Source organism: Seriola aureovittata, chromosome 18, assembly GCF_021018895.1.
Source record: "Seriola aureovittata isolate HTS-2021-v1 ecotype China chromosome 18, ASM2101889v1, whole genome shotgun sequence".
Taxonomy (NCBI): domain Eukaryota; kingdom Metazoa; phylum Chordata; class Actinopteri; order Carangiformes; family Carangidae; genus Seriola; species Seriola aureovittata.
The window spans coordinates 24,712,492-24,738,634 of NC_079381.1; the positions used below are offsets into that span (position 1 = coordinate 24,712,492).

At 41.5% G+C, this 26,143-nt stretch overlaps 2 protein-coding genes across 5 annotated transcripts; both read left to right on the forward strand.

Moving 5' to 3' along the window:
- Positions 1–1,353: 1,353 nt before the first annotated feature.
- On the forward strand, positions 1,354–16,822 carry LOC130186257 (uncharacterized). Of its 3 annotated transcripts, none has more exons than XR_008830271.1 (4): positions 1,354–1,387; positions 2,561–2,680; positions 2,778–3,076; positions 14,071–14,157. XR_008830271.1 is itself a non-coding variant. In XM_056403177.1 (4 exons), exons 3-4 carry the CDS (start codon positions 13,813–13,815, stop codon positions 15,731–15,733), a joined length of 1,671 nt encoding a protein of 556 aa, XP_056259152.1. In that variant the 5' UTR covers positions 11,475–11,522; positions 13,527–13,646; positions 13,744–13,812; the 3' UTR covers positions 15,734–16,822. The 3 variants fall into 3 exon arrangements, 2 of the variants coding, with proteins under 2 accessions (XP_056259152.1, XP_056259153.1); XM_056403177.1 differs by lacking the exons at positions 1,354–1,387; positions 2,561–2,680; positions 2,778–3,076 and adding exons at positions 11,475–11,522; positions 13,527–13,646; positions 13,744–13,820 and having other exon boundaries at positions 14,071–16,822; XM_056403178.1 differs by lacking the exons at positions 1,354–1,387; positions 2,561–2,680; positions 2,778–3,076 and adding exons at positions 11,481–11,522; positions 13,527–13,620; positions 13,744–13,820 and having other exon boundaries at positions 14,071–16,822.
- Positions 16,823–18,386: 1,564 nt separating this feature from the next.
- On the forward strand, positions 18,387–26,021 carry cfap53 (cilia and flagella associated protein 53). Of its 2 annotated transcripts, none has more exons than XM_056403179.1 (8): positions 18,387–19,395; positions 20,216–20,445; positions 20,760–20,933; positions 22,839–23,142; positions 24,150–24,368; positions 25,175–25,391; positions 25,493–25,595; positions 25,697–26,021. In XM_056403179.1, the coding sequence occupies exons 1-8, from the start codon at positions 19,297–19,299 to the stop codon at positions 25,932–25,934; spliced, it is 1,584 nt and encodes a 527-aa protein (XP_056259154.1). In that variant the 5' UTR covers positions 18,387–19,296; the 3' UTR covers positions 25,935–26,021. The 2 variants fall into 2 exon arrangements, with proteins under 2 accessions (XP_056259154.1, XP_056259155.1); XM_056403180.1 differs by having other exon boundaries at positions 18,394–19,365.
- Positions 26,022–26,143: the final 122 nt, after the last annotated feature.

The window sequence follows — 26,143 nt, forward strand, 5'->3', positions numbered from 1 at the left end:
GTGACCTCACAAAACATGGTTTTGCTGTCGGCCATGAGATTTGTAGAAGATGGAAGGTTGATCAGAGCTGACAAACTAACAGGATACCTGATGACCTGGTTCCCAGCAGCCACTGTCCTCTACCTGCTCATCAGACAGCAGACAGACTCAGTCAGAGCAGCTTCTGAATGTAGGAGCATTTAGCAGCTAAAGCTGGTGGAGACCAAACACAGAGCTAAAAGAGAGGGAACACTGGACTAAGATCCATCAGGTGACACATGGATCATCATGTTGATCTGTGACTGTGGAAATAAGAACATTTTTTCTCTCAAATTCAAAATATAATAAGTTGACTACAGTCACATTTACAGGTTTAAGACTTGTTTACAAAGTGCCAGAATAAACAGTACAGCTACCAGCTAAACTGAACAAAGTGATTGAATACATCAAACTGAATGAGGTGATGAAGTTTTACAGCCTTTTTGATCATTTGCAGAAGGTTTAGTAAAAATCCTCCATTGTTCTTGTTGCTATGATAAACAGTATGAAATAATATTTTATGTTGATGCATTTATAATGAGCTTTGCTGAACATTGTCAGTGACCTCTGACACAGCAGATGTGTTGAGACTATCAGCTGAACAATGTGGAAATTACCTGCTGAACAGACGTCATGTTTCATTGTTAAGTAAAGTAAAAGGTGGAGATCAGGTGAAACACAGATAAGCAACATGACTGATTTCTTTATATATATTCACTGATTAAATTCTCTTTGCATAGAAAACCTTCCACTGTGAGATCAGAGACTTCTATCAGGGCAAACATGAGGAAACAGATTTCTGCAGTGATAATACAGGCGAGGTCGTCTGTCAGATAAAGCTGGAGGAAGATGCTTTCAGTTTTATGTGAAGGGTGAAACACAGTGACTGAGGCTGCAGCATTGGACTGTTCCTCTGACTGGACAGTCCAGGAGAGGACATGGTGTCTTCTCTTCATGAAATGATTGTGACTGTAGTTTAATGTGAACATGGCTTCTCTTGCACAGAAGTTCTACTGACACCAACTTTTAGAGGTCAGAGACAAAGAGTCTGAACAACCTGATTCCTCATCAGTTCACTCTGGATCAAACCTGTGACTCTCTCTGACTGAATTCAGAAACTTTCCAGAGATGTTGTTCTTCTCCAAAGGTTCATGATGTTGTAGTTGTGACGTGTCTTTAGTTACCTGCAGTGACATCAGGTGTTTGTGTTAAAAGTCTGTTCAGGTAAACTGAGAGTTTCAGTGAAATCATGTGACCACAGAGATCCCGCCCCTTCTCATGATATAAAGCCTGTGAACACTGACTCCTCTCTGCTCTTCCTCCTCCTCCTCCTCCTCATCATCACAGAGTTCCTGAAGCAACAGCACAGGTAAGATCTCTGACAGAGGAATGATGGGAAACTTTAACACAAGATCAGGAGATGAAAAATATAAGCAAATTATTCACTTCCCTTAACTGAACTTAACTATGTAATAATTATATTCTACATTTAAACTTTCATACAATTTAATTATTATTTTATTGTTTTATTGTTAATGCTGAAAACATGAAACTTTTGAGAGGTTTTTTATTTAAGAACAAAGACACAATTGTAATGATTTTGTTTTTGACTAAATTAAACTCTTACATTTTCTTTAAAAAGCCGATAAATTCTTTAAATAAGTGGGAAAACATAATAAAATCAATATAGTAATTTGATGGAAAGATCTATTTAATATTATATATTATATATATACCTTAATGTTTCCATACGTATAATATAAATACAGGCAGTATAAATTCTTACCAATGAAAAAAGATGCTGTTTATTTTTGTCCTAGAACAAACTGACGTGTAGGTTTAGTGATGATGATGATGATGATGATAATGATGGTGATGATGATGAGGATGATGACGATGACTCGATGTTACATCTGATGTGGTTTTGTCCTGTTGATTTATTTTAGGATCAAGTCCTAAAGAGGATGTTGAACTATAAAACAAACTATACCATCAATCTACAAACTGTAATTGTAGGAGACTGAACAGAATCACTAAGTTGTAATCCTGAGGGAAATCATTCATAATGACCGGGAACATATGCACAAGGCTTAATATGTACTGACCCATGTGGCCCTGAGCTACAGCATCAGTCACAGAGCCAGTCCTACAGGTGGGGCTCCGTCCTGTAAATGACCACATCCCGCCTCAGAATATCAAGACAAAACTCACTTTACTTTGGTTCTGTTTTCTACTGATTTTAGTTCTTGTTGTATGAAGAAGAAAAAGAAAATCTAAATTTTATTTAAAAATGTAATAATCTGTTTTTGACCATTGAAAAGGAAAACACCTTGTAAGTCAAGGCAGCAGCTATTTCTGATTACGACGTTTTCATTCTCTAATCCAAAAAGGAACAAAGATAAAATAAAATGTTTTTGTTTTTTCTTTGTGGTTCTGACACAAATTAAATTTTTTTTTCTAATTTTTAAAATTACAGATAAATTGTGGATTATCCAACGATACACAGACTGAGAACTTTCTCACCTTCCTTTTATGCATTTAGCTTTACCTGGATTTCGTCTTGGAGAAAAGTAACTGAACCAAGAGGAAAAGAGTTTCCTGATCAAGTGATTCAGACGAGATCAGACCAACTGCAGGTTTGAAAACAGCTTCAGGTTTAACTGTGAGTTTGTAGAGGCCATTTATTGTGTAATATTCTTTCACTGCTGATGAATGAATCTGTTGTTAATGTTTTATTCATTGTTTTTAATCTGATGCAGAGACCAAACCCCAGACACCATCACACCTCATTCACCTTCACTATGTGGAGCTCTGCACCAGGAATCACCATGGCAACGTGAGTAACAACAGGCAGCAACAACACACTGTGACTGAAAGAGACAGTGACGCTACAAGCTCCTGAGAAACATGAACACACTGAAGCTGCTTCAGATCCAGTGATAGAATCAGTACGAGCTCACCTTTCACCTGGCTGTCAGAGACTGTAGTCTGCAGTGTAGTTACTCTTCATCACAGTCATCGTGAAGCTGTTTCTGTCTCTCTCACTCTGTCTCGTCAGGTTGGTTCAATGCTGTTTAAGTGTCAGTATCAGTAAATCCTCTACAGAGCCGGCTTCCTGTTCCAGGACCGGTCAACTGCCGGTCCAGTTCTGTCCCTGCTCAAACCAGACCCTGTTAGATCTGCTCCTGAATCAGTCGACCAGTCAGCAGGAGTCACAGCACTCGATCATTAGGGCCTGAGCACCACAGTGCGAGGACCCTGAGGGCCTTCCCATGCTCCAGAACTCATGACACTTTGCACACGTGTCAGGTGTGGCTAAATAGCGCCCCCTGTTGTGGCACCAATCACACTGGGTTTCACCTACATGCACGACACTTGGTAGATGCATGTAACATGCCAAAACATACAAAAAACATTATCACAGCCCATACCCGAAACCCAACAGGAAGTCAGCCATTTTGAATTTAATTTGAAATTTTGGTGCCGTCTTTGTGATTTGAAGACATGATACTTTAATGTATTCCCCCTACACAGTTAATAACATTGACATCATATTTGGTCAGGCTCATCCTGAGAGCTTTGTGATGTTAAATGTGTTAGAAAGTGTTTGAGTTTTTGTTGGAGGACTCGCCCGTGGTGGCGAGGCAAATTTCGATGTCTGGCGATCACTACGATGTGCGACTGCTTTAACCGGCCTCATGTGAGGCCCTGAGGTGTGCAGGATCGGAGTGTTTGCTCAACACTGATAAAGCTTTAATTAACCTTGTATCTTCAGGAGAAAATAGAATATAGTGATGTAGTGTTTGTTGCCCTGCCCACGCTGATAGAAATGTGACATGAGTTTAAACATAGCTGTACCAGGGCCGGTCTATACGTAATATTGCAATATTTTTAGGCTAAATCACAATACACAATATATATGGCGATATTTTGAAACCTCATCTTTAGACCTTGATAAATGATGATTTAACCCTTTGATACAGAAAGAGACTGACGCTCAGGCTTCAGTGCTGCTCTGTGTGATCTACACATTCAACATGTGGCCTGTTTCTCACGGCGACGAGCGGCTCACAGCAAAAACAGACATTTGTTGATAATCAAACTGAAATGATCCCAGCAACATCATCTATAACTGACACCTTTCACCAGCCTAAAGGTTCAGTGTCTGGTCTTTAAATCAACATAACAGTAAAAATTATATGATGTACAAAGGCTACTATTAGTGATGTATTTTTATATTGTATATATGTATCAATATGTGAGTGGTACTTTGATGTTAATGTTTTATAAAGTGAAATGTCTAAAAATCTATTTGCTATTTACATATTTAATTGTTAAATGTTGAGTTTGAAAATCTGAATCTGATAAATGTGGTACAGTAGAAAGTACAATACTTCCTTCTGAAACGTAGTGCAGTGGAAGTACACAGTTACAGTAACAGTACAAGTACCTAAACATGGTACATCAGTGCAGTGTCAAGGCCTGGGTAGTTTTGTAATATATTTTTGGTAGGTTTAGCGTTTGTGTCTTGTCTACTTCCTGTTTTATTTTGGTGTGTGTTCTTCCTTGTACTGTCTAACTTCCTTCCCTCCTGTTGATGGACCTCCCTTCCCCTAATGTGATACACCTGTGTCTCGTTATCATTCAGTGTATATATGTGGTGGGGTTTTTCCCTTCTGTGCCAGATCGTCTTGTCGGATTCCTGTCAGCGGTCCAGTGTCACGTATATATCTATATCTATAGCCCTTGTGATATTGACCCGTTTTTGCCTCTTGGATACCGAGTACCTGCCTAGTGATTTTGTACCTCTGCCCTTTGGATTGGATTTCCTGTTTTTTTAAAATTGGACTGAATAAAACGACTACCGAACTCTCGTTCTCTTTGTCCCTGCCTCTGCATTTTGAGTCCTACTGTTCTGTGTCTGATATGCAGTACTTGGGTAAATGTAGTGAGTTACTTTCTAGCACTGCAACAGCCACAGAGACTGGTGTCAGGATAAAGGTTCAGGGCAGAAATCTTTGTTTTGAATTTTGAGAACAAAGTTCTTAAACGTGAAACATAACTCAACATAAAAATTCCCTCCCTCTCCTAAAACAATAAGAAAATAAGTACATTGGGCCATTGCCCAGATGAACAGAAAATTCATTAGGCTATTACTTAGAATAAAAATAAAATGAACCAGCATCCATAATAATGTGCAAACAATAAAACAAAAAACTAGTAAGAATAATACTAATGTTGCAGGTAGTAAGGGGCTTTTCATATGTAACACTACAACCCCTTCAGGACCTTTTTAACTGTATAACATGATTACACTACTTTGGAGTTTTGAGGAAGATAATGAAAACATAAGACTGATCATACAGATCATGATCACAAAGTATTTCAGAAATGCGCCTGCAAAGACAAAGCTCCTTAAATTACCAAGAAAAATTGATCATTGATCAAGAAAATATTACTATAGTATGATTTCAGTTACATTGCACTTATGCAGAAATTCATAATCAGTTTTTTTTGTACATATATATATACATACATACATTGCAATACACTGTCCTTTTAAAGCATGCTCCCAATTTCTGTCACACCGTGGTGAGGTTGTCTTGTCTTAGGTTTGTTTTGTCCTGTCATTTCCTGTTTTATTTTGAAAAGTAATTATCCTCTCGTTTCAGGTCACTTGCCCTTCTTCATGTGTCTCAGTTTGATTGCCCTAAGTGTTTCCACCTGTCCCCTTTTTCCCTCCATGTGTTTAAATAGTCTGTGTTCCCCTTGTCTTGTCCCAGAGTGTCTTCGTTCTCGTCCTGCAATCCCCCAGAAACACAAGCCACAGCTTCCCTGCCATTGCAGATTAGTTTGTTTATATCCTATACTAATTCTTTGAGCATATAAGTGCTTCACTAAACACATGAGGAGGCTTTGCTGGCTACAAATAAAGACAGGTAATCTTAATTCTCCCCAAATGTATTGAGGCTGAAATTACATCTAAGGGGCCCCCTATTGGCTGCAGGGGCCCTATGCATCTGCATAGTCTGCATATAGCAAGAAACGGCTCTGCTCACCATCAGCATCCCATCATAACAAATGAATGAATGAATACAGTTACTTCAGTTACACACAGACACATGGTGAACTACACATTTAACACTGACTTTAAACTCATACGTGATGGTGACAGACATTTACAGACGAGTTGAATTCTACGATCGTGACTTCATCCAGATCTCACAGGTCACTCAGTTTTCCTCTGGAACTGAATGAAGCGTTCAGTTTCCACAGACAGGAAGTCAGGTTTGACCTGAGCACGAGCTCTGCTCAGGTTCAGGCTGACATGTGCTTTATAACACACTGTTCTCAGCGCTGGTTTGAGACAGTTTTCTTTGATCATGTTGAAGTAACAGAGTCTTTAGACTCTGACCCATGGAGACTCCTTCAGACAGTCCCAGTGAAACACTGGTTTATTACATCTATTAATTCACCTGCAGGATCTTCCCATTTCACCAAGATCTCACAAACCTTCAGCTTATTTAGAACAGAGCAGGACAGAACTTTTATTTCTGAGTTAAAGGTCCGGTGGTGTATTGATAGATGACAGTTGTACAGTCTGCTGTTGTCCACAACACAAACTGTAATCAGGAGGATTCTGTGAGCAGGAGAGAGTATCTGTTGCTGGAGGCCGACGTTAATGTGACACTCACATCAAACCTGAAACCAAGCAGCGATGGTTCCTGTAAGTTTCATGAAGACAATGATCATCTGTCATTTCTGCATCAGAGCTGCAGGATATAAACACGTGACAAAGAACATATGAAGCATCAATAACAAGAAAAGAAACAAGGCAGATCTGAAAATATAAAACCAGGACACTGTTGAATTCATGTGTTTCCTAGTTTTATTTCTTATTTAAACAGTGTCACTTAACAGAGAACATCAGAGTTGGTAAAAGTGAAGACAGAATCAAAATGTTCCTGCTGCAGTGTGAACTTAAAAAGCTTCAGATCTTCAGTCATCAACCAGATAAGACTGAGAATCATGATGAACATCACAGGAGTTCTGCTACAGTAGAGATGTATGTTAACAGCCCCGATGATCACGTCACTGTTCTCTCAGATTCCACGTTTAAAGTTGATGAATAAAAAGCTCTTTGTGCTTCTGCTCATGTTCTCGCATCATGTTCAACCAGCATCACCGTAGAGCTGTTAGGAAACGCCACAAACCCAGGACATCCTGTTTCCTGTTTTTCATCAGCATCAGCCAGATGCTCCAACTGATGCACAAACATCGTGATATTGAAAGCAGCAGCAGCAGCAGCAGCAGCATGTACGATAACATCTGTCTGTTGGGTTTTTGGGGGGTTTCTTGCACGACTCAAAACCACCAGTAAAACAGAAAGTGAAAGGAGGAGAGGCACACAGTGTCACTGTGCACAAACTGCTCAGTTCTTTATACCAACACCGTAAATCACAGTTAATATACAGAAATAACACCAGGGCTATTCAGGCCTACTCCGGCCCATCGAGTCCAACCGATCAACTGTTTAATTACTTCATTATTGCAACAATAAATCCTCCAGACTGAGGTCCAGACTCCTCAGTGATCATGTTGTAATGAACAAATCTACAGCACAGGATCTACATCAGAGACCAACAGCTGGTGCCACAGCATCACTAACAGTTTATTTTAACAGTAATCAATCAATCCAGCAATTTAGCAAAGTGCTGTAGTTACATAACTTTAACTAACTAACTAACTAACTAACTAACTAACTAACTAACATTAACCACAGGGTAGTTGTCATGTATAAGAAACTTAAAAATCACTGGCAGTGGATGTTGAAAAATGATTAAAACAAATACAAAGAGTTAAATGTAACAGGTGATAATTACGTGTAATAATTATATCTGATGAGATGTTTACTGGAACTGAATCAGTGTAATCTACTTGTTTCTTTCTTTAGATATGTAGGCTATGTAAAAGTACAGTCAGTGTGTAAAAGTACAGTCAGTGTGTAAAAGTACAGTCAGTGAGTAAAAGTACAGTCAGTGTGTAAAAGTACAGTCAGTGAGTAAAAGTACAGTCAGTGAGTAAAAGTACAGTTAATGTGTAAAAGTTTTTTTCACTGTCAGTCCTGGTGGCGCTGCTTCTGTCCTCTCGTCTGCTCTCTGGGTCGCAGCTTCATGTGGGCGGGGCTCAGGCGGCTCCTCCACACAGCGACGGCCACGTGTGAGGCAGGTGAAGAGAAGATAACGAGCTTCTCCAGGCTAATTGATGTTTTCACCCCACGACTTGGTTTCAGAGCAGCAGTCTCAGCTCCAGGGTGGGAACATTTTAGTGACAGAGGAGAGTCCATTCACATGAACCAGCTGGTTTCTGTTTTTAACAGCGGCAGTAGAAGTAGAACCTACGAGTTCATCTAAAACATCACCATCCCGTCCAGTTTCCAGCCACTTCCCGTCTCTTCAAGTCTTTGTGTTGGGATGATAACTGAGGAGGAAACTTCCACCGAAGGTTTAAATACGATCAATGCCTCCAACTCGTGGTGGTTCAACCTGTACTCCGTCTCTTTGTCTATAACAGCAGTGACAGCTGCTGATGCTACGGCTCGTCCATCTCGACTAAACTCTGATCACAGATACAGTCTAACGATCATTCGGAGCTCAGACACAGGCGTGACAGGACGATTGCTGATCGAAGAATGTAATTCAGCTGCAGTCAGGATTTCTTAAGGCACATTTGTAGTTGAGGGGTCATCAGGGGCCTTTTTCCAAACTTCTGAAATGTCGTGTTTAATCTGGTAATCTGGCAAATTTAAAGAAGAAAATATTTAATTCTACAGAATAAATCCTGTTTCCTCTGCATTACAGTGTAGTCTACTGGATTATAATGAATATATGTTTATATTTCATATCTCCAGTACGACTCTAAAACCCTTTGATTCTGTACATCACTGCAATAAGATAAACTTTTAGAGCTGAATGTTTTTACTGTTCACATCTCCTTAGTAACCAGCTCTGCTCTTTTATCCAGGTATAAGCTGAGTAGAGACTGTACAAAGTCGTGTTCAGTGTTTCTGTTGTTCTACATCACAGTGGACCATCACAACAAATCTGAACCTCTTAACTGGTCAGTGACGGTTTCACGGTGAGACGAACACGAGTTAGCTTCAGTCGACAGCTTCTATAGAGACAGAGAAGAAGAAGGTCAGATGAAGGTCACTGAGACGTTCACTGAAGAGACCAAAGCATTATAAAATCAACAGTGACAGAGGAACCAGAGACTTCAGCCTCCATATAATTATATTAGCCATGAGTCATCAGACACCAAATATTAAACTACAGTTGTAGCGGCCAAAAAACCTCCAGATGAGTCTGTCCTTTAACTTGTCCTATTTATCTTTTAACTTGGGAGCAGGGTGTTTGACGCACAGTCATTAAAGATCCAGTGATCCGTGTTCTGAGATGAATTTAATTTATTGTCAACATGTAAAACAATAAAATTAAAGCAAAATATGACATTTCCTCTGTGTCCACTGATCTTGATGTTGCTGAGGTCAATGACAGTATCGCTGCTTCCAGCTGCCAATCCCTCATCTCACCTCAACCTTCACAAGTTAAAGGTTAAGCCCCGCCCTCACCACCTGAGGAGGGAGGAGGGCGCACACGTACTGCAACACATAAAATTCATTGTTTTTAATCAATAATTCATCCTAAATAATTCATATGTCTTGTGAATAGAAATAAATTAAATAGCCTTAAATGCGGCTCCTACACACCGGCCCCTAATTGTTCTTATCAGAATCAATTCTTCAAATTTAACCTAAAAAAAGGGAGCTGTACCATTACCAATGACAAATTAAAGAATTTAGAAAAAGCAAACAAAAAAGAAGTAAATACATTACACCCCTCATAGATGTCTTTTGTTCTTCTGGAGGAGGACCTGTTACTCCTCTGCTTCAGTCTCTAGGAGACTGCACAGCTTGGTTATAGGCCTCTCAATGACTGAAGTTTTGGTCTTGAGTTTTACTGTCATTATCCAAGTTGTTCATAAACTAAATAACATCATTACAGGTGAATGAAGTTGTGCTGTCCATCACACAGCTCCTCTATACATTCTCTACTGTCTCTGGCTCTAGTTGCTCTCCACCAGCTTCACAGACACAAAATGTGTTTGACGTTTTTATTCTAAGAACCTCAGAGCTAGTAAACAGTGTGAATAGGAAAACACTCATAATCTTTAAATTAAGAAACAGAACAGCTCCTCAATTTTCCACTGTGAGTTGGTGAACAACATGATGCTGTCACACAGGTGAACTCTCGCTACAGGAAGTAGACTGTTTGACTGCAGTCGTTTGATGCTCCGCCCCTGAAGGTACCGGCAGCTCACGTTGGCCATCAAGTCAGGTGTAGTCAGCCGAAGTCAAACTCGAACACACCTATTCAAAAAAACTGTTTCGATCTTTACAGGGAAGCCACCATTTTGTAGCCAGAAAGCTAACAAAGCTAACAATATACACATCGCTCGGTCGTCTGCTTTGGACTTCTCATGACTATATTCAAAACCTGGAATACTTAATAAAGATCCCTGTTGATTTTTGTGACCTGTGGACCTTTATGGTATAAAGGAATAATAATGGAGGAATGGATGGAGAGTAGGAGTTCTACACGTCCGAAGGGACAGTCAACACGCTCTGCTGGAAGATATAATAATAAATCATATTCATGTGCTTGTGGTTAGCACCAAATTAACTGAATATTTCAATTCTAGAGACTCTGACCGATCTAACCAGGTAGAGTCTGATTATATTGACAAACGTTTTGGCGTTTACTCCGTCAGAACACGAACCGTCAAATGGGCCGTACACGGGCCAGCGGGCCGGATGAGGTTAAAAACAAGCTGTAATTCCTCAGAGTTTTGCTGGTGGCTGTTTAGAAACGTTATTTCCATCTTTTTATTCAATGAATGTCTTTTGTTTTAAAGTTGATGTTGTACATTGAATATTTGGAGTATTTGAAATTCTACTTTGGTTTTGTACTTTTGTATTTAAAAAATAAAGAATAAATTAAGCACCACCACAGTAAACTGTAAGGTGTGTGTGTGTGTGTGTGTGTGTGTGTGTGTGTGTGTGTGTGTGTGTGGTGTCACATGACTTCAGGGAAACAGTGTGACTTCAGATAAACAGTCAAGCAGGGAGATACAGTCTGTGCAGAAAGCCCCGTATTGGTATTTGTATCTGTTTCATATTAAATACACTGCAGGTCCAGAGCTGGAAAACACACTTAGATATTTTCAGTGTAAATAAGGATTATTTTAATTTCCATTAAGGTGATATATCACTGCTTCATCGTTGAATAATCTTTTGAAGTTGCTGAGTTTCAGTGAAATCATGTGACCACAGAGATCCCGCCCCTTCTGATAGTATAAAGCCTGTGAACACTGACTCCTCTCTGCTCTTCTTCCTCCTCCTCCTCCTCCTCAGCATCACAGAGCTTCTTGAACCAACAGCACAGGTAAGATCTCTAACAGAGGAATGATGGGAAACTTTAACACAAGATCAGGAGATGGAAAATATAACAGCAAATTATTCACTTCACTGAACTGAACTTAATTATTTCATAACTATATTCTTCTTATAGATTCATTTTCAGACATAATTTAATAATTCTTAATTAATGCTTAAAAAAGAAAGACGTGAAACATTTGAGAGTTTGAGTTTTTTTTAAAAACCAAAGAAAACAATTGTAACGATTTTGTTTTTAACTATATTAGATTTATGTAAAAATCCAATAAATTATTTCAATATATGGAGCAACTCCATTAATATAATGATTGATAGAATTTATTTATATTATTATCTATGACTCAACCTTAATGTTTCCATACATATACTATAAATACAGATAATATAAATTCTTACCAATGAAAAAAGATGCTGTTTATTTTTGTCCTAGAACAAACTCACTTGTAGGTTTAGTGATGATGATGATGATGATGATGATGATGATGATGATGATGATGATGAACATGAACGAACATATGTACAAGGCTTAATATGTATTGACCCATGTGGCCCTGAGCTACAGCATCAGTCACAGAGCCAGTCCTACAGGTGGCGCTCCTGTCCTGTAAATCAGTGGTTCTCAACCTTTTTGAGTAGCGACCCCAATTTATCATGCACTGCTGTTCGCGACCCCCCCCCCCCAAAAAAAAAAAAAAAAAATTGTATCATTTGACATAGGGATGGTTAAAAGGGTGCTGGCTATCTTCTCCCCATGCATCGCCCTCGTCATGGCAACAGCTGCGGGACGGATGAGAGTCTCCGCTATAGTGTGTGCCTTTTTAGACTGAGCCACCAGATACGCGACTTCATATGAAGCAGCAAGTGCCTTAGCGGGGACTGTAGAAAATTCACAAACCACTGATTTTTGTGTTTTCAGCTGTTGCTCCCTGCGCTGAAAAAAATCCAAGGGTTTGTGAACTAAGCTGCCGTGTTTGGTTTCCAGGTGTCTCTTCAGTTTAGCTGGCTTAAGGCTCTCATTCGCCAGAACCTCTGAACAAACAACACACTGGGGCTGTTCGATGTTATTTTTGGTAATGAATGAAAAACCATATTTTAAAAAGTCTGCCTGGTATTTTCGTAGCCGTGTAGTAGCCGGTGTCGGCCCCAGTGACATACGTTTTTCAGGTGGTGGTAGGTTTTCATCTTGGGACCCCCGCTGCTGATCATCTTGGGATGATAGAGTATTTTTTCTTTTCAGCCATCGCTCCATTTTTTTTTTTTTTTTTTTACAAATATATGCTAGCGAAACTGCTACTGTTGCTGCTGCTACCAAAACAATAACGCCGGCTTTGTTTATTTTTCCCGCTCTGTGTCACTGACCACTCTCACGCGCACAGTAGCTACAGATCATGCCGCTGATAGGCTACAATGAATTAGAGACAAACCATGAAGCAGTTATGAACTAAAAATAAAAAAAAACTCCCTGTTTGAAATGATGTAATTTAATATTGGTATACTTGAATTTATTAAATGATTAAAATGATTTGGCGACCCCTAGAAATCATCTCGCGACCCCAGTTGGGGTCGGGACCCCAAGGTTGAGAATAGCTGCTGTAAATGACCACATCCCGCCTCAGAATATCAAGACAAAACTCACTTTACCTTCGTTCTGTTTTCTAGTGATTTTAGTTCTTGTTGTATGAAAAAGAAAAAGAAAAAGAAAATCTAAATTTTATTAAAAAATGTAATAATCTGTTTTTGACCATGGAAAAGAAATACACCTTGTAAGTCAAGTCAGCAACTATTTCTGATTAAATGATCAAAACAAATGCAGACGTTTTCATTCTCTAATCCAAAAAGGAACAAAGATAAAATAAAATGTTTTTGTTTTTTCTTTGTGGTTCTGACACAAGTTAAACTTTTTTTTTTGTAATTTTTAAAATTACAGATAAATTGTGGATTATCCAACGATACACAGACTGAGAACTTTCTCACCTTCCTTTTATGCATTTAGCTTTACCTGGATTTCGTCTTGGAGAAAAGTAACTGAACCAAGAGGAAAAGAGTTTCCTGATCAAGTGATTCAGACGAGATCAGACCAACTGCAGGTTTGAAAACAGCTTCAGGTTTAACTGTGAGTTTGTAGAGGCCATTTATTGTGTAATATTCTTTCACTGCTGATGAATGAATCTGTTGTTAATGTTTTATTCATTGTTTTTAATCTGATGCAGAGACCAAACCCCAGACACCATCACACTTCATTCACCTTCACTGTGTGGAGCTCTGCACCAGGAATCACCATGGCAACGTGAGTAACAACAGGCAGCAACAACACACTGTGACTGAAAGAGACAGTGACGCTACAAGCTCCTGAGAAACATGAACACACTGAAGCTGCTTCAGATCCAGTGATAGAATCAGTACGAGCTCACCTTTCACCTGGCTGTCAGAGACTGTAGTCTGCAGTGTAGTTACTCTTCATCACAGTCATCGTGAAGCTGTTTCTGTCTCTCTCACTCTGTCTCTGTGGATTGAGCTTTATTCTACTTTCTCCACAGGATCAGTAACATCTCGGAAAAATACAAGGACATCATCTCCAAAAGTTCTCGGATCAGTTCAGGATCTCCTGCTCTATACCAGCTGAGACCAAAGAAAGAAGAGTTTGGTACTCTGACCAGAAAGACTGTTGGTGAAAGAAATCTGAAGAAGGTAAATAAAACCATCTTACTTGTTGGAGAAACAGGAACAGGGAAATCTACTCTGATCAACACTATGGTCAACTACGCCATGGGAGTAGAGTTTGATGACGACATCTGGTTTGAGATCGTAGAGGAGGAGAAGGGAAGTCAGTCAGAAAGTCAGACATCAGATGTGATCGTGTACGAGATCTTTGGATTTGAAGATAAAACTCTGCCCTTCTCTCTGACCATCATTGATACTCCTGGATATGGAGACACCAGAGGGACTGAACATGATCTCATCGTCAGTCACAGATTATTTGACTTGTTCCGCTCAGAAGAAGGAGTTCATGAAGTTAGTGCAGTGGGTCTGGTGATGAAGGCGTCAGAGAATCGACTGAGTGATCGACTGATGTACATCTTCAGCTCAGTGATGTCTCTGTTTGGAAACGACATGGAGAAGAACATCGTCACTCTCATCACTCACTCAGATGGAAGAAAACCAAAAAATGTTCTTGAAGCTCTTGAAGCTGCAAAAATTAAATGTGCCAGAAATGAGAAGAATCAGCCTGTTCACTTCCTGTTCAATAACTGCCAGAAAGAAGACCGAACAGACGACAGAGAAGTGCTGGAACTAGCTGATAAAATAACAGTGAGAGGAATTAGTCAGTTTAAAGACTTTCTGGAAAAAAATGCACCTCAAAAACTGGAGAAAACTGTGGATGTTTTGAATGAACACGTCAGACTGACGGCCTGTATCCAGAACCTGCAGGAGAGAATTAAGTTGATTGAACTGAAACAGACAGAAATCAAACAGACAAAAGAAGCTCTGAAGAAATATGAAGAAGAGATGAAGAAGAATGAGAAGTTCACTGTAGAAGTGGATGAGGTCTACAGAGATAAAGAACCTATTGATGGTGGGATGGGGGGGTTCTTGTGGTTGTTATATACAGGAGCTGTGACCTGTAAAGTCTGTGAAGAGAACTGTCACTATCCAGGATGCACAACAGCCCCAAGTCCGAATCACTGTAAAATCATGGAACGTGGCCACTGCATTGTTTGTACTAATAAATGTCCTGCATCAGATCATGTGAAAGAAAAGTGGATCTATGTCAACAAGACAAGAAAAGTTCAGAAGACTCTACAAGGCATGAAAGACAAGTATGAAGAGAATAAAGCAGAAAGTGAGAAGAAGTCGAGCCTCCTGGAAAATCTAGAGAAGGAAATGAAAGAGCTGACAAACAACAAAGATCAATACCTTGACGAGTCCTACCAACATGTCGTCAGGCTGGAGCAGATCTCCCTGAATGTAAATTCAGTGTCCACCCATGTCCACTTGGACTTCCTGACTGAGAAGATGAAGGATAGTGGAGACACAGAGAAGGTCCAGAAGCTGGAGGAGATAAAAGGTCGAGTGGACACAAGAGTCCCTGCAGCCCTGCGGTTCGTGTACGTGAAGATAATGTCAGCTGGGAGAGGACTTAAAGATGTCTTTTACTTGTCAGGTCAGACAGGTGTTGGGGAGACCTCGTCGCTCCACTAGTAGAGCGCGTACCACGTAGGCCCTTTGCTGCATAGCCTCTCTTTCCTTTCCATATTATATTATATATATATACGTTTGTCAAAACACAAATCAGTGCCAATGAAGGACCACATGTACAGTAGAATGATGGTACCTAGAAGTACAGCTGGTATTTAAAAGTACAGTTAGTGTGTAAAAGTACAGTTAATGTGTAAAAGTACAGTTAGTGTGTAGTAATGTAGATAGATCTACATCAGAGACCAACAGCTGGTGCCACAGCATCACTAACAGTTTATTTTAACAGTAATCAATCAATCCAACAATTTAGCAAAGTGCTGTAGTTACATAACTTTAACTAACTAACTAACTAACTAACTAACATTAACCACAGGGTAGGTGTCATGTACAATCATAATAAAAACCTTCCACTGGCAGTGGATGTTGAGAAATGATTAAATGTAACAGGTGATAATTACGTGTAATAATTATATCTGATGAGATGTTTACTGGAACTGAATCAGTGTAATCTACTTGTTTCTTTCTTTAGATAAAGTAAAGCTAACTGTGATAATAAGCAGAGTGAACTGGGAGCTCCCAGCTCTTCTTTAAATGGAGTGACGCCCCCTGGTGTTCAGTGCTCAGTACAACAGCCCCTCCCTCCCTGATCTCTCAGTCAGACTGTGTTGAACATTTATTTCTCTGAAGGTTTCTAATGTTGTCAGTGATTGAGGCTGTGATTTATTGTGATGTTGCTCATGTTGACACAGTGTCAGTAAACTGGTGGTGGGACAGTAACATGTCACTGACCTGATGTATAAAGATCATTAGAATCAGTTTGTACAGACGATGTTACAGACACTGAACTCAGACACAGTGTAGAAATATTCTGAATCCAGAGTTTCTGAAGAGTCCACTCATGAAATCTGACCCACTTTGGTTTCTTCATGTGTCTTCCTGCTTGGAATGACTAGTTCACATCTGTCAGACCACAGAAACATCTGGATCCTCTAATGTTGGACTTTATCTGTGAAGCAGCCATATTTGATGAAATCACTTCCTGATTGATGCAGTTTTCTGTGAATCCTGAATAAAATCTGCTTGATGAAAAGAGTTTGATCAGAGTCTTCACTGGATCATCAGCTGCTTTTTCAGTCTGTTGAAGCTTCTGCTGAACTTTATTCAATAAATGTCTGTTTGTCTTTGTTCCTGAAACACTTTGACTTTATTGTGATTGAACAGAGAAACACACTCCACCATTAGAGCTGATGTTTCATCAGAGCGTCATGAAGAAGGTGTGATGAACTCTTGCTGTGTCACAGTTCAGGGGCCGCATCCTTCAGAGGACCCGGTATACGAAGGTGTGGCCCTTCGTTGCTGTTGTAGAGCGAACGGACCGAACTGAAATGAGATGGTCTGGTATATGGAGATTTTGGCTTTGTGCGAGTTCCAGCCGTTACGTTGCGTCGCAAAGTGCAGCTCCTGTATCTCATTCTCTTTGAAAAGGGTCGTCTTATTGTGTTTTGTTCCAGGTGTTAAGGTTGTTTGTTCCCTATGAATTTTTGAGGGTTCACCCTGAACCATAGCACCCACGAACAGGGTGAGCCTACAACATGAGCGTCTGCTGGTTTGCATGAACAGGGTTTCCTGGGACGGAGTTTCAGTGGCTCCTGCCTCAGAGGAGAAACTAAACCTCAGCCCATAAAACTGACGGCAGTTTCCTCCTTTAGTCTATTGCCTTTGTTCTTTGTCCTTCTTTTCCCTCTCTATAAATCTTCTGACTCACTTCACTTCTGATAAATAGATCTTCTAAACTGAATAAACATAATCATTAAAAATAGTTTAACAGTAATATTCAGCTGATTTGAGCAGGATGCTGTTTTATGTGTGTTGAAGGTGTGTTTTACCCAGGCGAGGGGGGGGGGGCTGACCACATGTTTACATGCAGAGCTAACCCCGCTGTGAGGTGAAACTTCCAACAGCATTTCTGTAAAAGTTGTTCTGCTGTAGCTTCTTGAGCTGGGACGTGGTTTTGAATCTAAACAGTTCTTTGACTTTTGACAAGCAGATTCTGAGTCTCACTTCAGTCTGATTCAGTTTTATAGCAGCATCTGGGTAAATTTACCCCTACACCTGCACCTGAGGCAGCAACCTGATCAGACAGCTAACTGACTGAAGATTTCAGTCAGTTAATCAGCAGCTTTTCTTTTTTTTTTAGACAAGCAGCATCATTGTCCACATGTTTGTACTTTGTGTGAACCTGGAACCTTAATGATAAACCTGTAGCTTCAAACAAATATATCAGTGCTTTAATAATATCCTCTTACTTTGTCATAGCTTAATGGTTATGTGATTTTGCTTAATGGGCAAACATCATGAAACCCTCCTAGATCAAGTAATATTCTCTAGTCATCCATTAATTAATCCTGTACCTAAAGAGGGTTTGGCACTAAATTTACACTATTGTATTTACTTACCCCCTGCCTCATCTCAGACACAGCAATATGGTAAATACAACTCTGACATACAAACATGTATATGTATAAATCCATAAATCAAACGTACGCTTTATATAGAATTAGAATAAAAGTCCTGAGATAAAGTTCAGGTCTGTGCATCTGAAAGACACAACAACATATTTATACTGTGATGAAGGTTTTTATTGACTGAAATTAAACATTGTTAATTTCATTAATAAGTTTTTATTTGAGCAGGAATAAAAGCTGTGGTGTGTCCTTTTGTCCAGCAGGTGGCCGGAGCTGAGAAACAAACTTCCATTATTATTATTTATTTAAGATTTACAGATCTTGCTCTGATAAAAAAAAAAAGTCACAGGTTCGAGAAGCCTGAGGACATGAAACCTTAAGGAGAAAAGTCAACTACAACTCCCAGGGTGCATTTCACCGACAAAGACCCAATCACAGAGCTTTAATTCTGTCGCGTGCTCTGCTAGCAGTGAGTAGAAGCTAAAGATGAAACGGTAAAAACACTCGGCGGTTTAAACGACGTCATTTTCAGATTCAGGGACAGTTTGTCGGTGAGTTCAGTAACTAACGCGACACCTCGGTTCATTAATTACGTAAAGAAACGTTTTCAATTCGCTTCGACTTTGATTCCCGCCTCTGACCGGCTTCGTCCTCAGAGAGCCTCATGGGAGTTGTAGTATGTAGAGCCGCCGCCATGTTAAGAGGACGGACTGAAGCTGACCTCTCTGACACGAAGAGTAAACTATTATTAGTATTAGTATTATGTGACTATCGGAACATGAACCTGTGTGTTGGTTCTCGGATCCAGGAGAGTCACGAGGTTCTGTGTTGAGGAACACGGAGAACGCAGTGCTGTCAGCCGGTCCTCCCACCGCCGGGGGCGCTGTCTTCAGAGTCACTGCAGTGCTGTTAGCCGGTCCTCCCACCGCCGGGGGCGCTGTCTTCCCCGCGCCGCCCCCGTGTTTAGTCGTTTCCACGGCAACAGAACAGTCGCTCTGTTTGTGTGTGATGTTTCAACAGCAGGAGCTCACCTGAACCGTGTGAAGCACCGTGAAGTTGGAGAAGTTGATTTGTTGTTGATTTGTTGTCTTTCACCTGAACATGCTGCTGAGCCAGAAGGGAACCGGGGGTCGGGAGTTCACCGGGCCGACGCCTCACTCCGCGGCCGTGGTGAGACACCGAGCCCCCGCTAACTCAGAGGTGGAGGAAGTACTCAGATATCTCACTGTTACTGCAGTAAAAACTAACAGTACTACCACAGAGTACAAATACTGCGTTACCAGTTCTAAATGTTAGAAGTAAAAGTATTAGTATGAATGACAGTAAACCTACCGGAAGTACATTAATATGTTCATCACTTTACTGTTGTAGGTGGAGCTGATGTAATTACACAGCTACACAGTATGTTTATAATAATATATCATTGATTATATTTAGTATTATTGATCATAATCTGTGAAGGAGCTAAAGTTATTAAATAAATGCAATTTCCTGTGAATTATAGTGAAATAAAACTATAAAATATAAATATATGTATGTGATGTAACATGTAAGTGTGTTTACTCAAAAGGTAAGTTCAATGTAAATAAACTGTAATTATATATCATCATATTAATTCTAAATTAAGTCAAAGTCAGCGTTTCTTTTTATACTGGCATCACCTCAAGATGAATCAGCTCGTTCTTGTATATTCCAACACTGAAGACCAATTGATCAATCATTTTATTTTTATTCATTTAATATTATTTATGTTTAATGTTTATTATTTATATGTTACATATTTACATTTAATTTTCTTATTTTTGAATGTTTATGACAGTTTTTACTGTCATTATCCTGCCTGATGTTTGTAAACTTAATGTTCCACAAAGAGAAGAGAAAACATGATGATAATGACGTTTTTTATTATTATGTTTTGTGTTTTTTATATTTTGTTTCTCAGGGACAATAGAGTTAAATTTTATCTCAGGTCAGAAAGACTCAGGTGTAAATGAGTTTGTGTCATGTCTCTGTTGAGCAGAGAGCCAAGTTCCCGCCGTCCCGGCCCGTGGACCACCTGATCCTGGAGAGGCAGAAACAGGACGCGGCCCGGGATGAGGTCCTGGACTTCACCAGGTACCAGCAGACCTGCGACGTCAAGAACTCGTGGCTGAAGAGTTCAGACCGTCACTTCCTGAGAGGAGCCATCGAGAGGGAAGTGAGAGCTGCTGTGAAGCAGAACGAGTCCGACATCGACGAGAGGAGACGCAGGTCTGTCTGCAGAGAGTAACTGAGTACTTTTACTCTAGTACTGAACTTAACTACCCCACATTTATCTGGCTGCCATGGTAACTGGTTACTACACAGAGTGAACATCTGATAAACAGCTGGTAAATTACAGCACTTTAAACATTAAAGGTTTCTAACCTTTTTCTCTGTGAAGAAAATCATCATTTAATATTTCACAGAAATCAATCATTCATTCAATCATCTGAAGCACAAACACTCTGTTCTTAGCTTTGTTGCAATGCATTCTGGGTAAATTTATCAAACTAAACGGCTGACGTCTCCCTCCGTCTCCTCAGGCTGGCCGAGCTGCTGGAGGCCGAGCAGCAGCAGCTGCTGCAGGAGCTGGAGGAGAAGAAGGAGACGACGGTGGAGAGACAGAACAAGATGAGAGAGAGAGCCCGACTCCTGAGGGAGAGGAGAGAGAGCGAGAGACAGCAGCTGGTGTCACACAAGCTGGAGCAGCTGTTCATGTAAACACCACTCTGTTCTGGTTCTGGTCCTGGTCCTGGTGCTGGTCCTGGTTCTGGTCCTGGTTCTGGTCCTGGTTCTGGTCCTGGTTCTGGTACTGGTTCTGGTTCTGGTCCTGGTTCTGGTTCTGGTTCTGGTCCTGGTCCTGGTCCTGGTTCTGGTTCTGGTACTGGTTCTGGTCCTGGTCCTGGTCCTGGTTCTGGTCCTGGTTCTGGTTCTGGTTCTGGTCCTGGTCCTGGTCCTGGTCCTGGTTCTGGTTCTGGTACTGGTTCTGGTCCTGGTCCTGGTCCTGGTCCTGGTTCTGGTCCTGGTTCTGGTTCTGGTCCTGGTTCTGGTTCTGGTACTAGTTCTGGTACTGGTCCTGGTTCTGGTTCTGGTTCTGGTCCTGGTTCTGGTTCTGGTTCTGTTCCTGGTCCTGGTTCTGGTCCTGGTCCTGGTTCTGGTCCTGGTCCTGGTCCTGGTTCTGGTTCTGGTCCTGGTCCTGGTTCTGGTACTGGTTCTGGTCCTGGCTCTGGTACTGGTTCTGGGCCTGTTTCTGGTACTGGTTCTGGTCTTGGTTCTGGTACTGGTTCTGGTCCTGGTCCTGGTTCTGGTCCCGGTTCTGGTTCCGGTCCTGGTCCTGGTTCTGGTCCTGGTCCTGGTTCTGGTTCTGGTCCTGGTCCTGGTTCTGGTTCTGGTTCTGGTCCTGGTTCTGGTCCTGGTTCTGGTTCTGGTACTGGTCCTGGTTCTGGTTCTGGTTCTGGTACTGGTCCTGGTTCTGGTTCTGGTTCTGGTCCTGGTTCTGGTTCTGGTTCTGGTCCTGGTTCTGGTCCTGGTTCTGGTTCTGGTTCTGGTACTGGTCCTGGTTCTGGTTCTGGTTCTGGTACTGGTCCTGGTTCTGGACTCAGGTCCTTCACTGCAGCACGAGTAGATATTGTATCAAAAAAGTATCAGTGAGGCCAAAGCTATTGATGAGTGACTGATCAGTATTGATCATCGATTGATGACCTGATGAGAGACTGAAGAATCATCTATAAGTGGATGAATTAATATCAATAATCAGTAAAATGTTCCTGCTTCAGTTTTCACTCTGATCGTTTTGTTTCTGAATCAATAGACAGATAATTAATTTATAATCTATAAAATGTTTCTTCAGTTCACAGTTAAATGTTTCAGCTGAGTTTCATTATTTATTTACAAGTTTTCAAACAAAAAGTCAGAATCCTGTTTATAAACTGACAGTTTGAAGATCCCGTGGATCAATAATGAGACAGACATGACCCGGTCTCATGACCCGGTCTCATGACCCGGTCTCATGACCCGGACTTTGAACCGGACTTTGAACCGGACTTTGAACCGGTCTTTGAACCGGTCTTTGAACCGGTCTTTGACCCGGTCTCATGACCCGGTCTCATGACCCGGTCTCATGACCCGGTCTCATGACCCGGACTTTGAACCGGACTTTGAACCGGTCTTTGAACCGGACTTTGAACCGGTCTTTGAACCGGTCTTTGAACCGGTCTTTGACCCGGTCTCATGACCCGGTCTCATGACCCGGTCTCATGACCCGGACTTTGAACCGGACTTTGAACCGGTCTTTGAACCGGACTTTGAACCGGTCTTTGAACCGGTCTTTGAACCGGTCTTTGACCCGGTCTCATGACCCGGTCTCATGACCCGGTCTCATGACCCGGACTTTGAACCGGACTTTGAACCGGTCTTTGAACCGGTCTTTGAACCGGACTTTGAACCGGTCTCATGACCCGGTCTCATGACCCGGTCTTTGAACTGGCAGATGAGTGAATGAGCTGAACATGTGACAGCAGCAGCTGGATGATGAAGCTCGATAAGAAACGGATCTGTTGTTTTATTATTCCAGAGCGCGTCGTCGCTCAGAGAGAGTGAACGGGCTGATGCTGTGTTTTCAGAGAGCGCTGCGAGGAGCTGCGCACCGTCCAGAACCGGCGGCGGGAGCAGCAGGTGTGCGCGGAGCGAGCCTCTCAGGTGAGGAGCCGACAGGAGCGACTACAGCAGCGGCGGGAGGAGGAGCGGCTGTTCGACCAGCTGTGGGAGGCGGACCGGCGAGCCAAAGACGAGAGAGAGAGGCGGCGAGCGCAGACGCAGCAGCTGAGGAACCAGGAGCAGCTGAACGTCCTGAAGACTCAGGTGGACGAGGCCGAGCGGCAGAGACTCAGGGACAAGGAGCTGAAGGACGAGGAGGCGCGACTCATGGTCTGAACCACACACCTCAACATAGAAAACTATATTCATATAATAACAGAAATATAATTATTAATACAATAAATAGATAATGAATAAAGAAAAGGAAAAAAAGAAATTGAATTATATACATATACACATTTATACATTTGCAAATATCCGCATACATAATAATAATGATAATAAAAAATTCAATTAAATTCTGTATAGCGGCAAATCATAATATACATTATCTCACGGCACTTCACTTTCCTTTATTATAGAAAGAGACCAACAGTGATAATAATAATGATAATAATATAATAATGATGATATTAATATAATAATAATATAATAACAATGATAATAATACTGATAATAATAATAATAATATAATAACAATGATAATAATACTGATAATAATAATAATAATATAATAATGATGATAATTATAATAATAATACAATAATGATGATATTAATATAATAATATAATAACGATAATAATTATGATAATAATAATAATAATATAATAATGATAATAATAATAATAATATAATAACAATGATAATAATAATGAATAATAATGAGACCTCTGTGATGGAAGACAGAAAGAAAGATGGCGACAGCTGTGGCGATCAGACGTGGGGTGTGTGAGCTCGTCATGTTCACTCTGTTTCCTGCAGTAGGTTCAGTTTAGAGGAGCAGCAGGAACACAGGTACACTAGCACAGTGATGACATCACTGCTGTGGGCGGGGCCAGCAGAAAACAGCTGTTTTAGACACTTTTAAAAGACGCCCAGTGAAACAATCCAACATCTGTTTAAATGAAGCTTCATGTAGAAGATTTTCATCTTTATCTTCCCGCCAAAACAAATTCAGCTCTTTCTGATTCACTGACCTGCAGCTGCGGCGTGATACAGTGCACACTGTAGGCGTGGAAAACGGTAGTTCAGCGGTTGAGAAAAATGTAGTTCCAAAGGAAAGTGCTGTTTTGTGTGTCTGAGGAGACTGACCTGTCCCTGCCGTCTCGTCCTGCAGCTGCAGCAGCAGGAGACGCAGCTCCTGCAGGAGCAGCGGGAGCAGCAGCAGAGGCAGCAGGCTCAGCACACCAGACGTCAGCAGCTGGATCAGGGTCTGAGGCTGAAGATGAGGCGTCTGGCCCGAGAGCAGCAGGACGAGCTGCAGCTGGACATGAGCATCCTGCAGCAGCTGCTCCGACAGGAAACTGACCAGAAACAGGAAGCTGCTCAGAGGAAGGTAAACTCACCTGAGCTGCTCAGAGGTCAGCTGACAGGGAACTGTGGTGCGAAGTTATGTCAGACATTTTGTCCATGTGGAACGGCTGACATCTCAGTCATGACCTCTGACCCTCAAGATCCTGGACTAATCACATCTGTCTGCCCCTCCCTCACTGCTGCAAAATAATAATAATAATAACAATAATAATGATAATAATAAAACTCTATTATTTAAATAGAGAAACTGTCACTTTGATAGAATAAGTTTTAGCTTTAATTAGCTCTAAATTAAAACAGTAATCAATATGTTGTAATAAATATGTCACATGAGGAGTCACGGTGGATCCTCCTCTTTTTTTTCCTTGTTTATTGATTTTTTTTTCTTTTAAAGCTCCAAATCACAGGAAACGAATCCACATTAAAACTTTATGATAGTTAAATGAAATAATAATTAAATTGTCTGTGAAGAATTAGTTTATTAAGAGACGTAGAGACAAGAACCAAAATCATCAGGTAATAAACAGTAAAACATGAAATGGACTTCAGTCTGATCATGGAGACACTACAACTTCAGTTTGGGAAGTTGACACTGATGCACCTGAACGCACCTGATGCTCAGTGAACAGGTGAGAGTGGAACAGGAAACACTCCATGTTAGCTCAGTGTACTTCCTGATGTCAGCCACTCGAGGGCGTCAGAGAACCTCAGTACAGAGTCAGTTCATTAGGAACAGCAGCTGAAGCTCCGTCTGATAGAATGATGAAGGTTCTAATGTTCAGGTGAGAGTCTGACCCCTGACCTCTGACCCCTGACCCCTGCTCTCAGGTGGAGCTGCGTGAGGAGCAGCAGAGGTACCGACAGTATCTGTATGAGGAGCTGCAGAGACAGAGGAGGGAGGAGCAGGAGACGGAGCAGCTGATCGAAGACAAGCTGAGGGAGACCTGGGCCCGGAGGGAGGAGCAGAACCGCCTGCAGAGGGAGGCCAGGAACCGACTGATGGACCAGGTCCTGGAGGCCCGACGCCTGCAGATCCAGCAGAAACGTAAGAGAACCAGGCTTTAACAGAACCAGGCCGTCAGAGAACCAGGCTTTAACAGAAGTGTGTGTGTGTGTGTGTGTGTGTGTGTGTGTGTGTGTGTGTAGTGGTTCTGAACCAGCAGAAACAGGCGGAGCTTCAGAGAGAGGGGGAGGAGCTTCAGAGAACGATGGAGGAGATGAAGCTGAAGGACGAGGAGGAGAAGAGACGGTAGGTCCTCGAACCAGAAACCGAGTTCTGTTCATGCTGGTCTGACCTGGTCTCTGTTCTGGATCAGGTCTGACCCGGTCTCTGTGTTCTGGTCTTCACAGTCAGAGGCAGACCTCGGAGGCGTACCTGGCCGACCTGAGGGCTCAGGTGCGGCAGCAGCAGCAGCTCAGGTGTGAGGAGAGGGCGGAGGCTCAGAGGGAGCAGCAGCAGGGTCTGATCCTGCAGCAGCTCTACGACCACAAGGTGGACCAGATCCTGTCCAGACCCACCTCCCACACCACGGCCCCCCACCCCTTCAGGAGAGCGGAGGGGCCCAGCTCTGCCCCCAGACCCACATAGACCCGCTGGACTCAGTCCGGATCCAGGAGTCTCCATGACAACCAGCTGGTCTCTGATTGGTTCAAATAAAATGTTCTGTCACCAACAGATTGTTTTTAATGTTTGGGGTAATCCTGTGATCTGACAGCTGATGCTTCAGTCAGAATATTGAGATCAGCTGTAGTTTGATTATAGATTATAGATAATTGATTATAGATCTGTGTGGGAGG